The sequence below is a fragment of the Rhodnius prolixus genome, unplaced genomic scaffold, assembly GCF_049639745.1.
Source record: "Rhodnius prolixus isolate KJV_2025 unplaced genomic scaffold, Rpr scaffold_14, whole genome shotgun sequence".
Taxonomy (NCBI): domain Eukaryota; kingdom Metazoa; phylum Arthropoda; class Insecta; order Hemiptera; family Reduviidae; genus Rhodnius; species Rhodnius prolixus.
The window spans coordinates 6,907,028-6,927,630 of NW_027411594.1; the positions used below are offsets into that span (position 1 = coordinate 6,907,028).

General features: G+C 31.8%; 2 protein-coding genes across 4 annotated transcripts in view; one reads left to right on the forward strand and one right to left on the reverse strand.

The window, feature by feature from the left end:
* The window catches only part of LOC141451902 (uncharacterized), a 47,538-nt gene extending 26,965 nt beyond the window's left edge, over positions 1 to 20,573 (reverse strand). Inside the window, exons 1-7 of one of the 3 annotated variants that reach the window (XM_074123702.1) lie at positions 20,093 to 20,573; positions 14,838 to 15,038; positions 14,507 to 14,703; positions 14,113 to 14,339; positions 9,790 to 9,952; positions 4,722 to 4,810; positions 2,049 to 2,135 (exon numbers count right to left, since the gene is read on the reverse strand). In XM_074123702.1, coding sequence (XP_073979803.1) covers positions 2,049 to 2,135; positions 4,722 to 4,790 — 156 coding nt within the window. In that variant the 5' untranslated portion in view covers positions 4,791 to 4,810; positions 9,790 to 9,952; positions 14,113 to 14,339; ... (1 more) ...; positions 14,838 to 15,038; positions 20,093 to 20,573. Of the gene's footprint in view, positions 1 to 833; positions 1,940 to 2,048; positions 2,136 to 4,721; positions 4,811 to 9,789; positions 9,953 to 14,112; positions 14,340 to 14,506; positions 14,704 to 14,837; positions 15,039 to 16,993; positions 17,010 to 20,092 lie in introns of those variants that run through there. The other 2 variants (XM_074123703.1, XM_074123705.1) reach the window with 2 other exon arrangements.
* The window catches only part of Pkg21D (Protein kinase, cGMP-dependent at 21D), a 40,104-nt gene continuing 34,969 nt past the window's right edge, over positions 15,469 to 20,603 (forward strand). The window contains exon 1 of the mRNA XM_074123710.1: positions 15,469 to 15,613. The gene's annotated coding sequence lies outside the window, so the exon portion shown is untranslated. The remainder of the gene's footprint in view (positions 15,614 to 20,603) is intronic.

The window sequence follows — 20,603 nt, forward strand, 5'->3', positions numbered from 1 at the left end:
ATATTTGACCTATAACAATTTAGCAAGAAGCTTTATTAGAAATGGAAGGTATTATTGTATAACAGCAATAACACAATCCTCTCATACCTTTTTAAAATTCACGTTATTTTTTTGGTAAGAGATCTAACGATCTACATACACCATAGCTAATGAAAAGACGTAAAATAACTTGTATAGAGAGAAAAAGATTATTTACTTCTTGATCACCGAGTGGATACTTCTTAGATGCATGTCGCTTCACAAAAACAGGGACTATAAAAAGCGAAAGAACAGATTTGAATTTTAGGAAAAGAAGTATGTATACAGTAGAGTAGAAAGGACCGGCAATGCAAACTTGAGGCGATAAGCTGGTATCGCGAGCCCCAAGTTCGTATGGGCATCATCTAATGTTTGAAAGAAGATTTAAACAAGTGAGTTTTGTAAAAGAGAAGGTAATTAGCCGGTAGGGAGTGATTTGCACAACACAGAAAGATTTCCATCGTTAAGGGTAAGCGGATCAGGACACCTGATCAGAGAACCTAACGTTCCCCTACTATATACCCCTACAACACGAAGAATAACTTACTGTGACACTACCAATATTCACACAATATTCCTAGTACATAAAAACCATAGGCTCTTCATAACATCAAATTAACCCCCCATAAGGAAACCACAGATAAGCTTATATTCCACACCATTATCAGTCAACGATTTTTTCTCAGACAAGATCAAATAAACTCCAATTACATTTCATTCTACAATGTACACTTACAGCAATTAAGTAATACGGAGCGATTGGCAGTAACAGCACTTATGACTGAAATTATCAAAAGAATTTGAAAAGAAATTACCTTATTTATGAAAATATTATTAGTATTATTATAAATTCCATTTAATAAAACTTGCTGTTAATATCTGATCTTCTAAAAGTGTTGTAGTGATTTTAAGTACAAAATTAACACCAGGAATCAGTTTTTTCGATCGTTTAAAGGCCATTCTTTAAGTAAAAAGTTACAATTCAAATACCCAAAGATTCATAACCAAAATCTGCAAAGAATTCAAATCTCTTTTATTGCTTACATTTTTCTTTTACATCAAAACTAATTTAGATATCACTATTTTTAAAAAAATATTTTTATTAACACATATAAATAAACTATAAAGTATAATCTAAACTAAAATATGCTACAAAAAAAATAAAATAACCTTAAATGGAAAAATTCTTTTTTAATTAGTTGAAACAAAATAAAAACAAAATAGTAATAGATAATTGTCTTTTCATGTGGGAATTATCTGTTTAGCACAATGTTTGGAATAAATATAAGGTTATAGTTTTTAAGGTTATAGTTTAGCAGTCTATGTATTGCGGAAACTTTTTGCCCTAAGTAAAGTAAAATTTAGACAATTACCATATATAAATGGTATTCCGCACAAATGTGGGGGGGGACTGCATCAACATTTTTTTTTTTGTAGTTAGTATAAAGAAAAACACTATTGTTAATAACTAATTTTTAATATATTAATAGAAGGACTGTGATTTTCTAAATAAAATAGTTATTTAAATAGAAAACACACCACAGTAGAAAGCGTTTTGTCACTAGAAGATTTTGCGAAAGAAGAAAAGCAGTGGAATAAACAATAAATTATTGCAGAAAACTAAAACTGCCTCTATTATTTAATTGGAGCCAACATTAAGGGAATTTAAATAAATAATAATGTACAAGATTTATATTAAATAGAATTGGTCCTTGGTTATGAACTGGGGAAAAAAAATCGAATCAAAGCTAATCGATATTAATTGCTTGATAGTTGAATGTAAGCAAAATTCTAAATAATCTATTAAAAAAGCAAAACAGAAAAAAAATTACTCCTTAAATAAACAAACTTATGGAATAAATTCATTTCAATAAAAGAAAATATAAGAAAGAAGATAATTCAATGAAAAAAATCATTCAATCAAAAGTGAGTGATTCAGTAGTTGAGCTGGAAGTTGAAGAGAATGATTGGCTAACTGAAGACTTTTTGACGACACTGGAAGTAACTACAGATGATGACACTTGACTCACCGATTCAGATAGCAATTTACTACTTTCTTCTGATGCAAAATTCGATGATTTCTGTTTTACGTGCATACTGCCAACATCTTTTTCAAACTGTAAGAAAAAAGTATTTTCAGATTAAAATATAAATAAAATATCACAGCATTGGTGGGGGAATTCAGAAATGTTTAATAAAGTTATAAATTTCACATTTCCATGATATCCATATCCAGGTTTAAATTCATTTTGGACTTTGGTTCTATTGGAAGACTAGTTACTTTGTGAAAGCCCGAAAAATTTTAAAGAAATTTTTGTGAAACTGTTCAACAGACAAATGAAGCGACCTATTGCCGTATGTTCTAGTCAGTTAGTACATGGTTTGGTTCTCTGGCAGCTCTGATCGATCACAAAGGTGGTTTAGTTCTGTTAACATAATAGAAAAGTAAGTAATATGATTCTATGGTTTCAATCTTGAAATTAATCTCTTTTCTGTCCTAAACTGAACGCGAAGGAAGTAAAGATTCCCTAGCTAAATTATGACCAATTATATCAAAAGGTTGTCCTACTTTTTCAAGTAAATTTAACTTACACAAACAAATTCTCAAATACATAAAAACAAAAAAAAATTAAACACTAATTTACGGTTATTTTAAAAAAAAGACGAAATAAATATAATTTCAAAATCACTAAATAACTTGACACAGTAAATATTAGTATTTTGTGAAATAATATGACAGTAAGAAGACCATTTGTATTGCATATATATTATGGATGACAAGACATATTTTTGTGTAATATATTTGTGACTGGTATGTGTGGGGCTTGTCCTTTACAGTCATTACTTGGCACTAGAAATGACAAGTCCGTAATTCTGAGCACATCTAGCCCACGACTAGAAGTGCAAAAAGAAATGAAAACATGAACTGATCCGTCTAATTGGTGTTACGCACCATATAACCTGCCAGAAGCGTTCCAAACTCAGCAATAATAATAATAATAAGTGGATCAAATTTTGCACCAGGGTGCAAAGGAGGATATACTTTACGTCTTCAGGAGCTTTCTCCAGAAATTTAGTGAAGGCAGTGGTGTGGTGGATGTGCTAAGGAAGTGATTAGCCTTGCGGCACTACTGCCAAAAGGCTGATCTAGGTTCCAGGTTCTTCCCCACTATTCTTCGTAGGTAAAGTTATCTCCTATATGGTAACTGCAAGGAGCCAATCATCAGAGATCGTAATCTTGCGAAGTAACGCAATAAAACAGGATGTGAGAAATCGTTCCTATTATGGCCTAAATAGTTCATTAGTTAATACACAGAATTTTAAGGAAATCGTGAAAACGATATTATAAAATCAATAAGTATCCAGCGGAAGAATATGACAAAAACTTCCAGGGCTGGTTTCCCCTTCTACCGTCTGCCTCTACTACGAGTATTTATTTTTCTTCTCAACAATATTGCTCATCTAAAAATTTTTTTGTAACCTTGAGACCGGGCAATATCCAACTGGCAAAGTAAAACGAATCACACTAAAAGTGCTTGTTTGAACTTTTATTAAAAATTGAAAGCTACAAAATTAATAATTACAATGCGAAAAAAATAAATCAAGTTTGTGAAATAAACTCTTTCCTCTCATTTAAAATCGTGTCCAGTAGATATACAAGTTGCACATACAATATTCCAACCGACATCCTGATAGGGCACAGGCACTTTGCCAAACGAACATGGTATTCCTGACCATTTATTTTTGTCCTACTTTAATATTCCGCATAGAATTTTTTATTGTCTCCGCTCGTTCACAATATGTTTATAAATGTATATTATGTGTTTTAAACTGATAATAAAATTGTAATTAATTATTTTATTGACAAGCAGAAATGAAACAATATCACATATCTACTCTTTGAAATATTGCGCTTTAATGAGTTCTAACTAAGAGTAAGAAAAGTTTTAAAAGTGCCAATAACTAATTTGGTCGATAGGCACAGCTACAGATGTAAAATTTTCACAAAGTTTGGTTTTTGTTACTATTTCCTCCTTGAGTGGGGAAAACAGCGCACTTTTCGTTGCTGCTACACGTGGCCTAAACTTCTTCCCTATAGAGACGTCATATCCGACTCGATTAAAGAATAGTAACTCAAGGTTATCATCTATTACAATTTTTTTATTTTATTTTATTTTATTTAGGAAGGGCTAAAATTGGAACTACCAAAGTATGTGTTGCCCAAGAAGAGGAAACAGCACTGCACATGTTGTGTCAGTGTGAGGGGCTTGTCTGGGCTAAGGATGTTACTCTTCGGGGGAGGAAAAAACCAAGACCTGTGAGCTTTACCCAGGGAGTCGCTCTCCCAGAATTAAGAGTCTGATTAAAAGGACAGGTCTGGAGGGTGAGCTTTAGAGTGAGGGCAGCCACAATAGATCCAAAGGGGTCGGCAGTGGCGTAGGCCTTGAGGCCGCCCTAATTTATCTATCTATGTGTTGCACGGCAGACGAAAGCTTATTCTTTAGGACAAACAATTTGTTAACAAATAAAAACCTAGATACAGCCATAAATCGAACAGATGATGTCCCATTTGTTCATCAAACCACAGCAAACCACCTGCTCCATGATGCAATAAGAGGTTATAAAAATGATTTTTAAAACCTCAAAAAATAGTCCTCAATTTTTTTACTCCATAGAATAAATATACAAAAATTATTTCTTACTTCCTCAACAGATGATTGTTGCATCGATGTAGCTTCCTTGACTACACCTCCAGCTGGCGTGATCTCCATTTTCTGCTTTAGGCTGGTATCTAGAATAATAATAAAATTATAAGTGGAAAAAGAATCTAATTTGAATAAAATAATGGAAATCTTAAATTCTAATATGAAACCAAAGAATACAGAACGAATCATTAATAGTAATTGCAAAAATCAGTAAAATCAAATTAATTTATAAACATTTTTTAAGATCTTCATTGACGTTTACAATTAAGAAATAGAGTACACACATTTGTTTTATTTAAACCAGTGTTTTAAAAAAAATACACAAGAAAGAGTTTCATAATTGTATCTTAAATACGTTTACTCCTAATTATATAATACTACTAAAATTTGGCAGTATCCGGGTGCAATTACAACTAAAATCCCTTCAAAACTTGCAGCAATATTTGTAACTTATTATTGTTTTCAAAAAACAGTTTCGAGAATTTGTAACATCAAGAATGAAGGGAATTTTGTGTAGCTTGGAGCATCAATTACTAGTCTTCGAAATTTCTTTTGATTCGGCTTCATCTTGTACAAGTACTTTGTTACAAAAGATTAGAAGTACTAAAACTTCTTACTTACATTTGTATCTAAGTCCGAATTAAAAAAACAGAAGGCCTTGCCCTTTTATAATGTGTCGAATAAATTAACAGAGTCTCAAGACATCATTTATTTTAATTCAACAGCCTTAAAAAAAAACTGAATTAATTGCTTTCAATTTAATAAAAAACTGTCTGGGATATTGCTATTAAAATTTGGATCCTCTGAATACTAAATATATTAACCATCTCTTAACTTTTATATGGTTTTCTGTTTAAAATTCAAGTATCATCGAAGATTATAATTACCAAAAATGTTATTAAATTTACTCCAAGATTCAACAAAATGCTGACTTCGTCTTCACTCGTTTCAATGGCTTTAAGTGACTTTAATTATGTATAAGAGTGGTATATTTGATTTAAGAAATTCGTGTTTATTCCATATTTTTCAAGAATTTAGCGGATTTTTAAGTCTAACAAAACATAATTGTTCCAATTTTAATAAAACTTTTAGATTTTAACCGACGTTTTGGAAATTCCATTTGAATTTTTCTGTCGATATGAATATAAGCTTCTCAGGAATAAAAGATCTGCGGATTATAATATTGCTTGGGATTAAAGGTTGGTAACGAAAACATCGGGAGTCCTCACACACTTTACACAGACCTCTCAAAAGTAATTTTGGCTAAACGATGTTATGGCCATCAGTGGCCATGTCCTGGACCGGAATCCCATCCTCGAAATTAAATTTCTATTTCAAACAAAAGCGATTACCTTTGGTGAATTTGTAACAAACGAAATCGATACGAGTTGTATCGATGATACAACTTCCGAGAAAATTACGAAAAACTGGGAAAAAAAAATCACCAAGTACAGACCGTTGATTGTTTCTCAAAATAAACCGTAGAATTGAAAAAGAAATCAGTAACCCAAACGTAATACAAGGTTTGAGCTTTCAGCAACTTCATTTTTGAGGTTATGTTGTGGGATTACTTTTGAGAGATTTCTTTTTAAGCAATTCAAAGAACATCTTAATCGAGCCGTTTAAAAAAAAAAAAAAAAATTAAAATACTTGCAAATCCCTCCTGAACATCTTAAAATGTTAGTAAGAGCACATCTATGGTAAATTAAAAATATCTCAATTTTATTCAAATTACTAGGTCATTTCCCTCAACATAATCTCTCTTTCTCTGCCAGCAAATGCTTCCGTAATAACAAGAAAACATTTTTGAAATATCTCTCTCTAAATTTAGTTTAAGCTCTTCGTATGATAGCTCTCTAGAGTTACGTTTATTCACCCTTATTACAATTTTTAATAAGTAGGTTGCATCAGTTTACACTCAAGTTTTTATACTCATAGAAAGAGTAAATAGAATTTAGATTAAGTATTCTGAAAGTGTGGAAAATTCGCACGAGGCTTAAAATATGGGATTCTGTTTGGATATTCTCGGACACCCATCTGTCGGAGGAGTACGAGATTGGACTTTTTCGTCATACATTCTTTTTAACCCTTACATACTTAAGAGGCCCCCCATCAGTTTTATCTGAAATATTTTCCAAGAAAACTTTTCTGGGATTTCTCAAGGAACTTTATGCATCCCTCTAATGTGCCAAGCCAGAAACAATTTTATTGCATTATAACATGAACCAACAGGATTTTAAACAGATCTGCATTAATTTCAGGAAATCTCTAAAGTCGGAAGAAAATTGGTAACTTGTTGCCATTATCAGTGAGTAGAGGGGTGACCCAACTATCCAAGCCTATCAAATCAAGCCTCTTTAAAAATAATAAAATTAATTTAATATTATACCCTAAAAAATCATTCCTTAAATTGTATTTATTTATAATATTTTCTTAAAAACTGTAAATATTTTGATATTATTTTGTGTGCTAAAGAAAATAAGTTTTTTTTTTTGTTTTTTTTTAACCTAATGTGAAGACAATCCCCAGACAAAGTCAACGCACTTTGGCAAATTGACAGAAATTTCATCACAACTAGCAAGTTGTTATAGAAATAATATTTTATACACACTGAATTTTCCTGCTGCAATGTTTATAAAATAAAATTCATAATGATTGTAAACGAAATTTTAAACTATCATAATGCTATTTTTATGTTTTCATTATATTTTTTAAATAGGTGAAAGTGAAATATTCACTTTATTTTTCAACGTCTGCAATTTTTTTTTTTTTTTTGTTACAGAATAAGCACAAATATTTTGTTATGTATATACATTTCTTTGTTGAGCTCTAACTAGAGTAGCTATAATCTATTTTTGTAATTTACAATCTGACTCTACTTCCCAATGAGTAATTTGTTTTGATTTTAACCCGAATTTTGGCAATGTTGTAAAATAAATTATACGAGCTACTGATGCTTTTTATAGACTTTTTTTTTTTTTAGTACGTATCAAGGAATTTAATTATGAGTAAATAGTGCTTTAAAAATAAAATTAATTACAAAATCTGGTTGTTAATACTCGTATGACTTCCTCAAGGTTCTCAGTCATGAATTTCCTTTAAATTCAGAAAAAAAATGGGTCATCCTTTTAAGTCTTATTAATATTATGCTGTTTTTAAACCCATAAAATGTAATATATGACTTTACAGGATAGGCTACCAGAGAACATCGCGGTTTTCACGATAGAAGTAAAAGCTATAAAAATGTTTGCGGTATGTAATGCAAAATCCGAAGGGTATTTATTCGAGAAAATCTCAAAAAGTGAACTCTCAGTTAATAGGTGTATACTTTTTTTCTTTTTTAAAAATCTTTTACTGAATTTACAACTGCAACGATTGTTGCAGCAACAAGTAAATGTGGTACATGTTTTTAAAAAAATACGTGAAAATAACACGATTGGAGAAGGCACCCAGCAGTGTCACTCCATTATCTTGGGCATATGTATGCACTTATGACAGTAGATCGCGAGGCAATCTTCTCTTCAATCTTCTTGGAGGATCACCTTGGTATTGCCGGAAGAAGATAGTTCATATAAGAAAAGGTGTATACTTGTCCTAACATTTTCGGTAAAAAACGTTTAAAAATAGTTGTTATAAATCTAATATGTACAAGTAAAATTTATTAGAACAAGTTAAAGATGAACGTAGGACCTCTTTTCGATAAAATTCCAAAATACAGAAACATGTGTTCATCAAGTGACACTTCGTAGTCAGCTGATATTTTTCATACTGAAAATTTGGTCCCACATTTGATTCTTAATAATATTATAAAGATGGCTTCCGAAGTAAAATATACAGGAATGGAGACTAACTACGCTCTCTTCTCCAGAAGTGCTCTTAATCGAATTTCCCTGGAAAAGTCTTTTAAGTGAAAGTTATTAACCTACATAAATAAAATTAGTACAAACACTTAAATTAGTAAATGTGTAATTCAATTTTCTTGAACATTAAAGTTTGTACTAAAAAGAAATTGAACTTTATGTAAGACACATTACATAAAATAAAAGCAGACACTTTTCAAGGAGATGCATAAGGAGACAACTTCTTCCAGAACCCACTAAAAATCAATGTATCCAGAAAAAAAAATCAAATCAAAATGAGATATAGACCTAACATACTCTTATATCCAACTTTAAATTAAATCCTTAGGCCAGTGCCAAGAAAATATTTAATGAGTCGTTCTGCACAGTCTCACTTGTGATGGAGTTTTTCCAGTTTCCTTGAGACATTTTACATTCATAAATATTATTTAGCAAATTTTGCCTCACTAGAACTGGGGCAATGGTAGCTGGTACATACTCGGTTGCTCAAATTAGGAAATTAAACCTAAAATTAATGGAATGAAATGGGAAACTACTCTAGTTTAGCTAGGGGGAAAAAAATGCAAATTTTGTATCTATAGAACTATAAGGGCAATGGTAGCAACCTAACGTTCATATGGTTCAAAACCAACGGAATCAAATGTGACATACTGGAAATGATAATCATAAAAGACTATAATTCTTCAATTTTAATTTAGGACAGACTGTAATAACCTCTAAAATTCTTACAATGACATCCGTGTAACCATAAATTAATCAAATACAGTTCACACAATCGCTTTGGCTTTTCAAAATCTATTGTTTCACCCCTTAGTTTAGTCCCGAATGTAACCGCTGAAACGGCACTCTAGATGAGGTCTGGCCTTTTTGCCGGTCTCTGGACAGTGTTCTCAGACAATATAGGACGGAGAGCTGTAAGAAACACCTAGGTAGAGGAAATCTAACAGCTGAATTTGAGGCCAGAATCTTCAGGACTCTCTTTTAAACGTGTAAATCTTTCGCTATTTACATAAATATGTACATTGTTTTCATGAAAAGCTTATGTTTATAAAAATATTCTGGGAGCTACATTCTCCTTTTAATGAGCCTTTTATTATAGCGTAGTGTAGTAAATTTTTGTTTTTTTTAGTTTCAAGAGGGGAGGAGCCTCAAACACCATATTTAGTAAATCTCACTAATAATTAATAAAAACAAAATAAACTTACATCAGTGAGTGTGTTGATTATTTGTTCGGCCAATTTAGATCGTTGTGTGCTGATGATGTAGGACCACACTGCAAAATAATTGGATGTTTTCCCCGAGGAGAGCGCGCCAGAATAGTCTGTTCAGCTTCCAACTGGTAAAACGAAATCTGACGAATACAGCCGACTGAAACCGATATTCAATTTATATTTAGACTAAAAAAAAAAATACATATATTTAAAAAAAAAAGTGGGTCTTTCTAAACTTTTTGTCCCTTCACTGTGGTAGACAAAGACAGTATGGTAAAAGCGACCCATTAAACTCTCTAACTTGTCTAGGAGAGTGATGGTCTGTGACTTTACACAACCCACCCAATGAATTAAGTCTTCTTTCTAACTGGACCCATGAGATATGATACAATAATTTGTTTAGACTGTCTCTTCTTCATAGCAAACTTTATTTTGTCCTCACTTTTTACCTCATACTTCATATTTTTTTTTCTTTTTTGCTATCATTGCGTCTTATTTTCTAGAAAGCAATAACTAAGAATTTATTGCACAATATTTGAAAAAACAACATACGAATAAAATTTAGCTAAAACATAAACAAAGAAAAACAATCTCCCTTTTACCCAATCGTATCTTCTTTTTTTAAATGTTATTATTTCATTTATCATTTCTATATTTACAACACTGAAAAATCTACCTGCAACATGACGATTTTTATGGGAGTCACTTAATTAATCAAAAAAATCAAGGATGTCACATTGAACTCAAACTACTTCAACCCATAAACAGACCATAGCAGAACATTCCACATTGTATCCAGATAGAATCCTATATAGAATCCAAAATTTAAAAAACTCACCGGTTCTTCTGCTATTGTCCGGATTCTGTTTTTTCTTACAACAATTTGGTGTTGGAAATTTGACTGCCACTATGTTACTACTGCCACACACTACGCTAGTTGAATCAAATTCTGGGCGCCTGAAACTTTCTGAGACATCAAATGTAATATGTGACAGAAACATGGTGGAAGTCAAATTTTCGACATCAAACTGGTTCAACCTCTGATGGATAGATGAGAATTAGAAACAGACTATAAACAATTGCATGCTAAGACGGATTAAAACAACGAGATATTACGCAGCATTTGGGAACAAAATTTTCAATACAATTGGAAAAATCTGATGAAACTGCATCACTGTCACATTAAAGCCTGTAGAAGAAGCCTTCCAGTACACCTAATAATTTGACAACAACCGTCAACTCACAATTTGAGAAGAGTTTAGACGCACGATAAAATGATTAATATGGGGCGATATTGTGATTGGAGTTTGTTCGTGGATATTTTATGTAATGGGAAAGTGAAAGGTCTTCCGATATAGGGTATATTCGTTCAGGTCAATGTGGAGGATTAAATTAGATCGCGAAAAAAAAAATCCAAACGCTCGCTTAAGCCCCACAATTAAATTTCATGAGTTCAGTTAAATACTTTTTTACGATTGTACTGAAATAACCGAAAGGAAAGCACCAACAACTACTTCTTGTAATAGATTATGGATCATGTTTTTCCCAGATCTGTTTAGAAATAAATAAAATTCTATAGGAGCCAAAACTGAATCTATTCCAATGTCCTGGTGACCTGTTTTGTTTATTTTGGCAACTGCTGTAAGCAATGAAATATTTACCTTGGTCTTACATTCTTATTACACCCTCTTAGAATGTTAGTTTCAACAACAGACCACTAACTCACGTAGCATCAACTATGTAACCTACAACAGAAATCCATTTCGGAAATTATTGAGAAAAGGCTGAAGAAAACCATACAACAGTGGTAGTAAAACTATTATTATTTTCTTAAAGAAGCTGTTTTTGAGATTTTAAAAGAAAATTAAGCGATTTTACGATAGACTTTATTTGCCCCTTTTTTTTGTTTTTAAACTCTCAAAAACAAGTGTTGATAGTGCTTTAAAAATCAATCAACGTTTTGAAATAAACCAGGCATGTCTATAAATATTCCATGTTTATGAAAATTGATACTGGAGAAGGGAGTGGCATCCTAAGGTGATTACTTCTCCGTCGAAGCATTAGTGTCTGCGATTGGAACATTTCTCTCCCTTCTCCTTACTTTACTTAGAAAGAAGAGCTTTTGTTAAACAATTATAAAAAAAATTATTGTAACAACTGAAATAAGAGTTCAATCAAATTTTATTAAAAATCGTTTTTAAGTAAAAACGAAAATTGATAATTTATGAATAAGTGGTTTGCCTATAGTTTTTGTAATTGAAAAGTATTCAACATTATTCTAGGCAGGTCTAATATTATGATATTATTCTAACATTATTCTAGACCCCTAGCCTTGCATAATCAGAGTGCCATTCTTCTTTTAACCTTTAAACTCCGAGTTGTTATTATTCACTGAATGGGGAGCAAGAACACTATTAATAATTACTTGCTTTTTTTAAAAAAATGAATTATTCAACATAAATATCTAAGTCCAATAACCAATTAGGATACCAAAAAAGGATCTACGTACAAACATTTAAGACGCTTTTGCTCAATGGTTTCTAGAGAAAACTTCATGAAATAATATGATTGCTACAACAAAAGTAAGGTTGAGGAAATGACAGAATATCATGGAAACCTAGATGAGCATGTCCGTCTATCGTATCTCTTCCAATGGTTTAACTTCAAAAATCAGAACCAATGGTTCTAGTAAAGATTGTAATTTAACGTTTTTTTTAATTGTTTTTTTGTATTCTAGGAGGGTCGGTTCGTGTGAAAGTTCTTTAAAACGCAGAAGAGAACGTGGCGTGAAACGAGGACATTTAGCTGGACAAGAACTAGAGTCTCAAAACTCTGGAGAGAAGAATATCGCTGTTTCTTTGTTATACTAAAATGGCGGAAATTTTGGCCCTTGCCAACAGCTCTTTTATACTCAATTCCTGGACAAATACGGTTTGATAAGGAATAGTAAGCTCATTATTTATAGAAGTAGATAGTAGAATTATAATTGCCACTTAAAGAAAGGAAACAAATAGACTGAAAATTTAGGAAGGAAGCGAGCAACCCGCCACCTAACTACAAGCTAAGAAAAATAAAAATAATGCATGCTAAAGTACAACAGACGAAAGCCAAAGGGTGTGAGGAAACTTACTGAGGAAGAATGGACATAACCACCTTCCCATGGGAAGCCATTACTTCCATCTTTTGGCTGATATCCCTGTACAGGCGCACCTAGTTAATAAAAAAAAATCAGTATGAAATACCACCATATGTGCCCTCTGAGTAAACTATAAGCGATTGACAAACGTCCATCTGGCAACTAGTCCAAAAACTGCTGCTGACTATGAATTTTGCCAGCCCTGATTACCGACGCCAGGATATTGAGCTGCAAGATGGAAAATGGGATCGATTGAATTGTTTTCTGGTTATAATTAGTGCAGTAATTAGCCTTGCTTAATATTATGTTGTATACATTCCGCTACATATTCTGTTAAATGACTAAATGCTAATTTATAAGGCATTTTAATTATATTACGTAAAAATTAGTTTGTTAAAACTAATTATCAAAACGTTTATTGAAAGACTAAGAGATAAAATACAGATTTAATAAGAAAACATTAAAGTTGACGGGAAGCAACTGTTAGTTCCTAGTTTTTTTTTAAAAAAAAAGAAGGGAGATTTTGACATCCTGCCAGATTTGTAGGTATGTGGATTCTCGTTATCTGAACTACGTTATTAAACAGCTGTATTGTATTTTTTATGAAGAGAAAAAATTAAAGTAACCTCAACAACTAATAATCAATTTGGCAGCTTCATTAGTTTAATTAAATCTGTGACTATCAACTCAAAGCGATAAATATTGTCAATGTTAAGCCCCAATAAGCTTTGCTTTTTGACAAAACTTATCACAATTGTAAGCCCTTATTAAACTAACTACTAACAAAAAGCCTCGAACATTCACAACAATAATTCAATTCTCAATTCAGATCTGAATTTAAACATTTTTTGAAAACTATAGATTTCTGAAACCTATTTAATTCTTATGTAGTTGGTTAAGTGGTATACTTCACTGACATGGATACTAAAAAGAGGACAAGCGATTGTTAGTCTTCGCCCATAACTATCAAAAAATGAATTGAAGATCTTTTTTGTGTTAACTTGGAAGAAATTTAGCGAAAATCGTAGAAATGATGCGAAAGAAAAGCTTATATTTGAGGCCAAATGTCATGAATAAATAATGTCACTTCAGAACCATCAATATCTTAAAATTATAATAGATCACAGAAAAAAAACTCTCCGGGATTCAATTTTAAATAATTATAATAATTAATAACTTACCATTTTCGTTAAAATCAACTTTTCCAATTTCTGTTGAAAAGGCGCTCAATGATTGGAACGGCGAAATTCATTATCGTGATCGATGAACGCTCAAAATGGATACAAGAGGAATAATCCTTTCTTATCGCTTTAGTGTAAATGATCTAAGCTTTCTCTGGAAGCTAGAGGAGTACGTAGCTAATCGCCGATTAAGATCAGGAAATTATACTGCTTTACACTGCCACCAACTAAAACGGAAATTAAAGATATGTTTCAAATGAGTTATAAATTTTTAGGATTTTCTTTTGCAATGGAGTGTAAAGGCTGAAGTTACGAGCAGAAGACCATAAAAATACATGTTAATATTTAAAAATACATAAATAACAACAAATTCATGTCTTTAAAAATTACTCACAACTAATGAGCTCAGGATTTGCATACTCCTAAAACTATCGTTGGTACCTCACAAAAAGTTAATCACTCACAGCAGTGGATGTCCATCATCCAGAGGTTCGTTTGGGGCAACCAGCTCCGCCGTAATATCATCGTAGATTATACATGTTACCCTAGTCTTGATTTCTCCATAATTACATTTCTGCATGCCAGTTCTTGCTAAAATAACGCCAAAAATAAATAAATAAAAGTAAGAACGTAGAATGTTATCTTGGTGGTTTTCTAAGGCTTAGAAGCCTCAAAGCAATAGCCAGATCAGAAAAAAAAAGGAACAACCTATGGGTTTCCCTTACCTTGTAAGAGCTGCTTTAAGATTAAAGCCAATCATCAATATTTTTAACCATTCTTTCTTTACTTTCCTCGTCCATAAAGGTTAACCACTTAGTGTTTCCCTAATAGTTGGATAAGCACTACTCAGAACATCGTCTCGCCACAAATCTGTACTCAGCTTACCTGCGAAGATCAGCATCCTTCGCAATTCACGTTTCAATTACCTGATGGAATTGTTAAAATTAGGTAAACAAAAACTTCGTAAAAATTTGTAGTAAATGACCAAAATTCATGATACGCCAGGGACTGTTACTGAGTTTAGTCCCAAAAATAGTAAGGTCAGAGGACAAATACAATTTTTATTATGAAATAAATCCTGACCCAGCACTTCTAACCTCTAAGAAAGAATAGATCATTGAGGAATATTTTAAAATATTTAAAGAGACAATGATCCTATTTCCATCTTGCCGGCACAAAGTGTCAATAATGAATGAACTTGGTAATCCAAACACTGCTTATCTAGTCCTACGTGTATTCCAGCCTCCCGCTCCAGTCTGAGGAACAAACAGATATCCAGTGACAATATCTCTTTTACGTGTAAGTCTGGTGACGTATTGAAAAAAAAAAAATCTTTAAAATCTCCCCTCCCTATGTATTTTTATCTGCAAAGTGTTTACTCTCTGCAAGACAGTTTAACACCTTTGGTTATAGTATCGTGATGCTGACAGTACCACTTGTTGACTAAGTACTCTTATCACTTATCTGCCGGGCATTCACCAACAAATACTATACTCTGAAGGTAACAAACTACTAGTTTTAAAGTGCATTTCAATATTCTGTTTAATTTTTGCCCAAGAAGTTATTATTTTTACAAATCTAGGATTTTGTTTTCCCTTATTTGTCCAGTAAAATAGATTTTCACTCAAATTTTCTTCAAATTTAAAAATGCACATACACATTGTACTTCTATTAGTATTATAAATGTAGTGAATCCATAAAAGCTTCAAAACACTACTTCCACATAACTTTTGTAAAAACCACGTCTTCAAAAGACGTGAAAACACAAAATAAAAACGGATATGAAGAATCAATCAAGTAGCCCTCACAGCAATTTTCACCCGAATGAAAAGTGTTGCAGAGAGAACATTTGGATTTGAAAACCCTACTAATGCTCAATTATCTTTCTCATCAGACAGCAAGTTCTTCTCTTAGCTGCTTTCTCACATATTAGGGTGTAACGTTTTCTATGTTATTCGTGCGTGGTTCAAGTTTAAGAGTCACAGTTAACTGGGAACTTAAAAGTTGGTTAATATTTATATTATTAACCATTAAGGTTATAGAAAATGAAAATTCAACTAGGACTAACACAATTCACTACTTCTGCGTCCTCAGGGGGAAAACGTATTCTTCCAGAGAAAATTAAAAAAAAGCGTTAATCTGTCCTTAATGCTTTTTCTTACGAAAAACGATAAGTGATTTCTAGTTGGAAAATATTTATATAGTTTACTTTCTTATTATAAGAGAATTAATTTCAAAATACTTAGCAGCGTGAGAGAATGTAAAAAGTAAATTAAATGGGCGAAACGTCGTTCTGAATAATTTTTTTTTTGAAACCTTAAATCTCTTGAAATTTACCCATTTGTCATTTTAACAAACTCAAGATACCCAATTTATTTCTTATTGTTAAACAAACTGACCTTCATCACTCTAAGGCAAATAGAGCATGAACAACTTTTTGAATAAAAAGGATACATAACGAATATAACTACATATTACCTTTCACAACTTACCCATTCATTTTGGACTTAACGATAATGTACGTTAAAATGACACAGAAAATTAACAATACATATTCAATGCAAAAATGATTTTAACTCATTCATCAAGACTATTATCACTTACTTTCTTTTGTTGTCCTTATTTGTTTTATTTATCTTTAGCTTATCTCTGTAGTTTAATATGTATGGTTTTACTTGTTCAGGTTATTTATTTATTTAGTTTAATACTGACTGCACAGTTACGTTATTACTAACCCCCTTTTTAAAATATAACCTCATACATAATAAAAGGTTATTAAACTCCTTGCGGAGCTGCTAGAACCTTGCACCAGGATCAATCTAATGCATACGCGAAATTTTTTAACCAAAAATTTTTTGTAATGCTAAAAAATATTTGTTACCTGCAGTTACTCTTTTTTTAATTCTATCTGTAATATCGCTTTGTACAGTGAGAACAGAACCAATATATGTATTTCAATTGTGGAGTTCAAATTTTTCCTAATTCCAAATGCTTTCCATGTCCGTACCTTAATGCTACCTGCCTGTAAACAATTTTTTGCAACCTGATTACACAACTGACTCCATGAAAAGATATGATCAGTATGCTTTTTTTTTCACGAATAAATCATTTAATAAATTCTTTCTGCTTTTACAAATATGAACATATTTTTAACACAAAGATGCTAGTACATTCTAGTTTAAAATTAACTTTAAAGAATAAGTGATGTTAATTTCTAGAAAAAAATTAACACAATACTATTAGTGTTAATTTTTACACATAAAGCTCCCTTATGTTCTAGGATAGAGTTATGTAATTAGATAAAAATAAAATTTATCGTCAAGTTCAATTCTTTAAAACCCATAAAATTCACTAGATTTTTTGCTTTCTTTTATATGTATTTGATTAGAAACTCACCAGTGCCTATCACTGCTATGCAAAAACATTTTTAAACTTTATTCTGAAAAATTGATTTCTCGGGGATTCTCATAAACTTCAATCTTAAGCTTTCCTCTAGAGAGTGAAGACCGTCCTAAACAGTTTACTGCTCTGCACCAGTAAAACTCGTATTTTAAGTTTCCTGTATTTTTTTTTTAAATTGACTGGAAAACGTCTAAATACGCTTCTACCTGTATTTATTATTTTAGAAATCATAGCCATAGACTTTTAACTACAGTTCTCACAATTATTTAAGCGATTAACTCTGAATTTCGCAGAAAAATCCTAAATTTATAGGACTGTGGAGGACGGGGGTAGTGTGGTCCATCATTAATGTGTACAAATTCTTGCCCTCATACTTCAAAAGTTTGTGCACCCTTGTTCTAGATGGTCTGAACATTTTCAGGCATAAATAGAGAGAGATTAGCTTAGACAGTTACGCAGATTAACGTAGCCAGTGAACGATACCGCTGCAGCGTTCCGCCTTGTCCAGCTCAGAATGTATAACAATTTAAAGAAAATTCGTCCATATGAAACACTTTAAACATTTACCAACTTTTTTTTTTTAAATTAATGGTAATGAGCATTAAGGTGAACAGCTAAAAACTAAAAATTCAGTTTAGTTAGCAAGGTACATTTAGTGACTAATATTAATTATCAAAATTGTTGGCAAACTCGGAACAAGATTAATCTACGTTTAGCTACTGAACAAAACGTTGAGTATGTAAATTCAATGTGTACATATGTCTCTGTTTGCCTATATATAGAACTAACTATGTAATATTATTGCCCTGATAACGAATTCTTTGAAAAAGTAATTAAATATAGCAATTAGTAAGCAATAAAGAGTAATGTAGGGGATATATTCGTTCATTTTATTACTATTTATTAAATTATTTTCATACTGAATTGTTGCAGTAATTTTTCCCTTTTTCCTTACTCTTCCTGAAAAAGAGGTATCGACAAATTAGGCATAAAGTCTCTTTCTCTGTATGCTAGGTCAGCCGATTTTCTTTTGGTTTCGAAATTAAGTACAAGATTGTATACTTATTAGCATTATAGAGTTGGCAACAAAGTACAATTAACAGTATTGACGCTTTAGAGATGTTAAACCACTCCGCTATCCTCGGTTGGCTCCGAACTGGAATATTTGAACTTTCTTTATTTTTATATAATAACAATTTTTATACTTAATCGTTATAATTTCATTATTAGAATAATGAAGCTTGTCATCAGCAGTGACCTAGCTACCTGAAATTGTACATAGATGATTTCTAATTTGATTCTAATAATAATAATTTATTATTTTAATCTACTCCATTTATCTATTGAGAATTGAACAGAAATTAAAGGTAAAATGCGAATTAATAGATGGCACCAACATCAAGTTCCAAGAATAGATCTATAAAGACATTATTAACATTCCTGGCACCTGTACCTAATTGTCACAAGGGAGAAACCAGACATTTCATTCAGCATACAAACACTTGCATTTAAATCAAAGTTTTAAAAACAACTTTTCGTACTCAATCTCAATGGGGCCACAAAAACCTATTTCAAAACAGTATACCTACTAAATTGCACTTTCTCATACAAAGAGTTGAGTTTCTTTTAAAGGTCTCACTTTACTAAAGACCAGTACAAACGAGGCGATCAACAAAAAGTTATGGCGTGCTTTTCCGTAAAGGAAACATGGCTGTTGAAGAAGCAGTGTGTATTTAGGCTTCACTATCCACCTGAGGAAATTGCATCAGCAAATTCGGCGGAGATAGGCGGCCCTTTACACACGAATTGGGAACTAATAGAAGCTAATGGTGGCGAAAGATAGTGCGCCTATGAAACAATCCTTACAATAAAAAAATTGTAATTAAAACAATCAAGGCAAAACTGATCTCAATTAAACTTTAATCGAATGTAGTTCAATTTTTATTCTCCCTACGATAAATTAATGACCAAACAAGGTCGAAAATTAAGGGATTTACTACGCAGAAGTGAACTATTACTAAAAAATACTAGGAAGAGAAACTTTTTTTAAAATCGAACACCAGCATTCTACAAGCTCAATCAAGGCCCATTCTATGTAAATGATGTAATTTGCGAATGAGTAACATTCATTAATTCTATGTACAATTTCAGGGAGCTAGGTCACTGCTGATGACAAGTTTCATTATTCTAATGGGTATAAACCACAGACATTTGTTTTGTCAGCCAATGACCTACATCTTCCCAACTACCCACACAATGTAACCCAGTTTTTTTTTGTTCTTTTAATTATTAATATTTTTCAACTATCACAATAGCATTAACAAGTTATTACTGATATCTTTGAAATAAAATAGCTGCTAAAATATACTAAAATTCTTAATTCCTACACCGTGTTTTTAATAATTATTGATACTCGGGTGAACCCTAAGTATTTACGTTATTTTTATTGTTTTACTTTAGAGTGTGACACACTTAAGTGTCCTTATTGCTGAGCTGACAATATGGGAGGCAAAGTAACACAGATTTGACACTCCAATGTAATGCAAGTAGCTATTTATCATTAAAGTGAGGCACTCACCAACCTGCAAGTCTTCAAATGCTTTTACAAGGATTCGACTTCAACAGGTTCAAGGATAAAGGGACTGTGGGACGCTCCTGATGTCTTGCCTTACTTGATCTTCTCCACAGAAATTTTGAAACCAAAACTGCTCAGCATGAATTGATAAAGTAAAGACTCCTTAACTTTACTTAATTTCTTGAACTAAACCTGTTGCTGTGGAAGACCTTTTCACATGACAATATAATATTTAATGCTTATATAACGCCGCGAACTTGCAAATTTTAATCATTTATTAATAATTATTTTAATTCGACTCACTTAAATATTGTTACGCACACACTGAATGTTAGGTGATCGAAGTACAATAGCACCACCACTGTTATTGATAATAGATAGTACGCTGACTATTGTATTTAATATTCACACTAAGGAAAATGCACTACAAAATTTTGAAACGAAATAGAAATATCCGTAATAAGATTAGTCTATTAACTTCAGAGCAATTATCATTCATTAGAATAATTTTTTG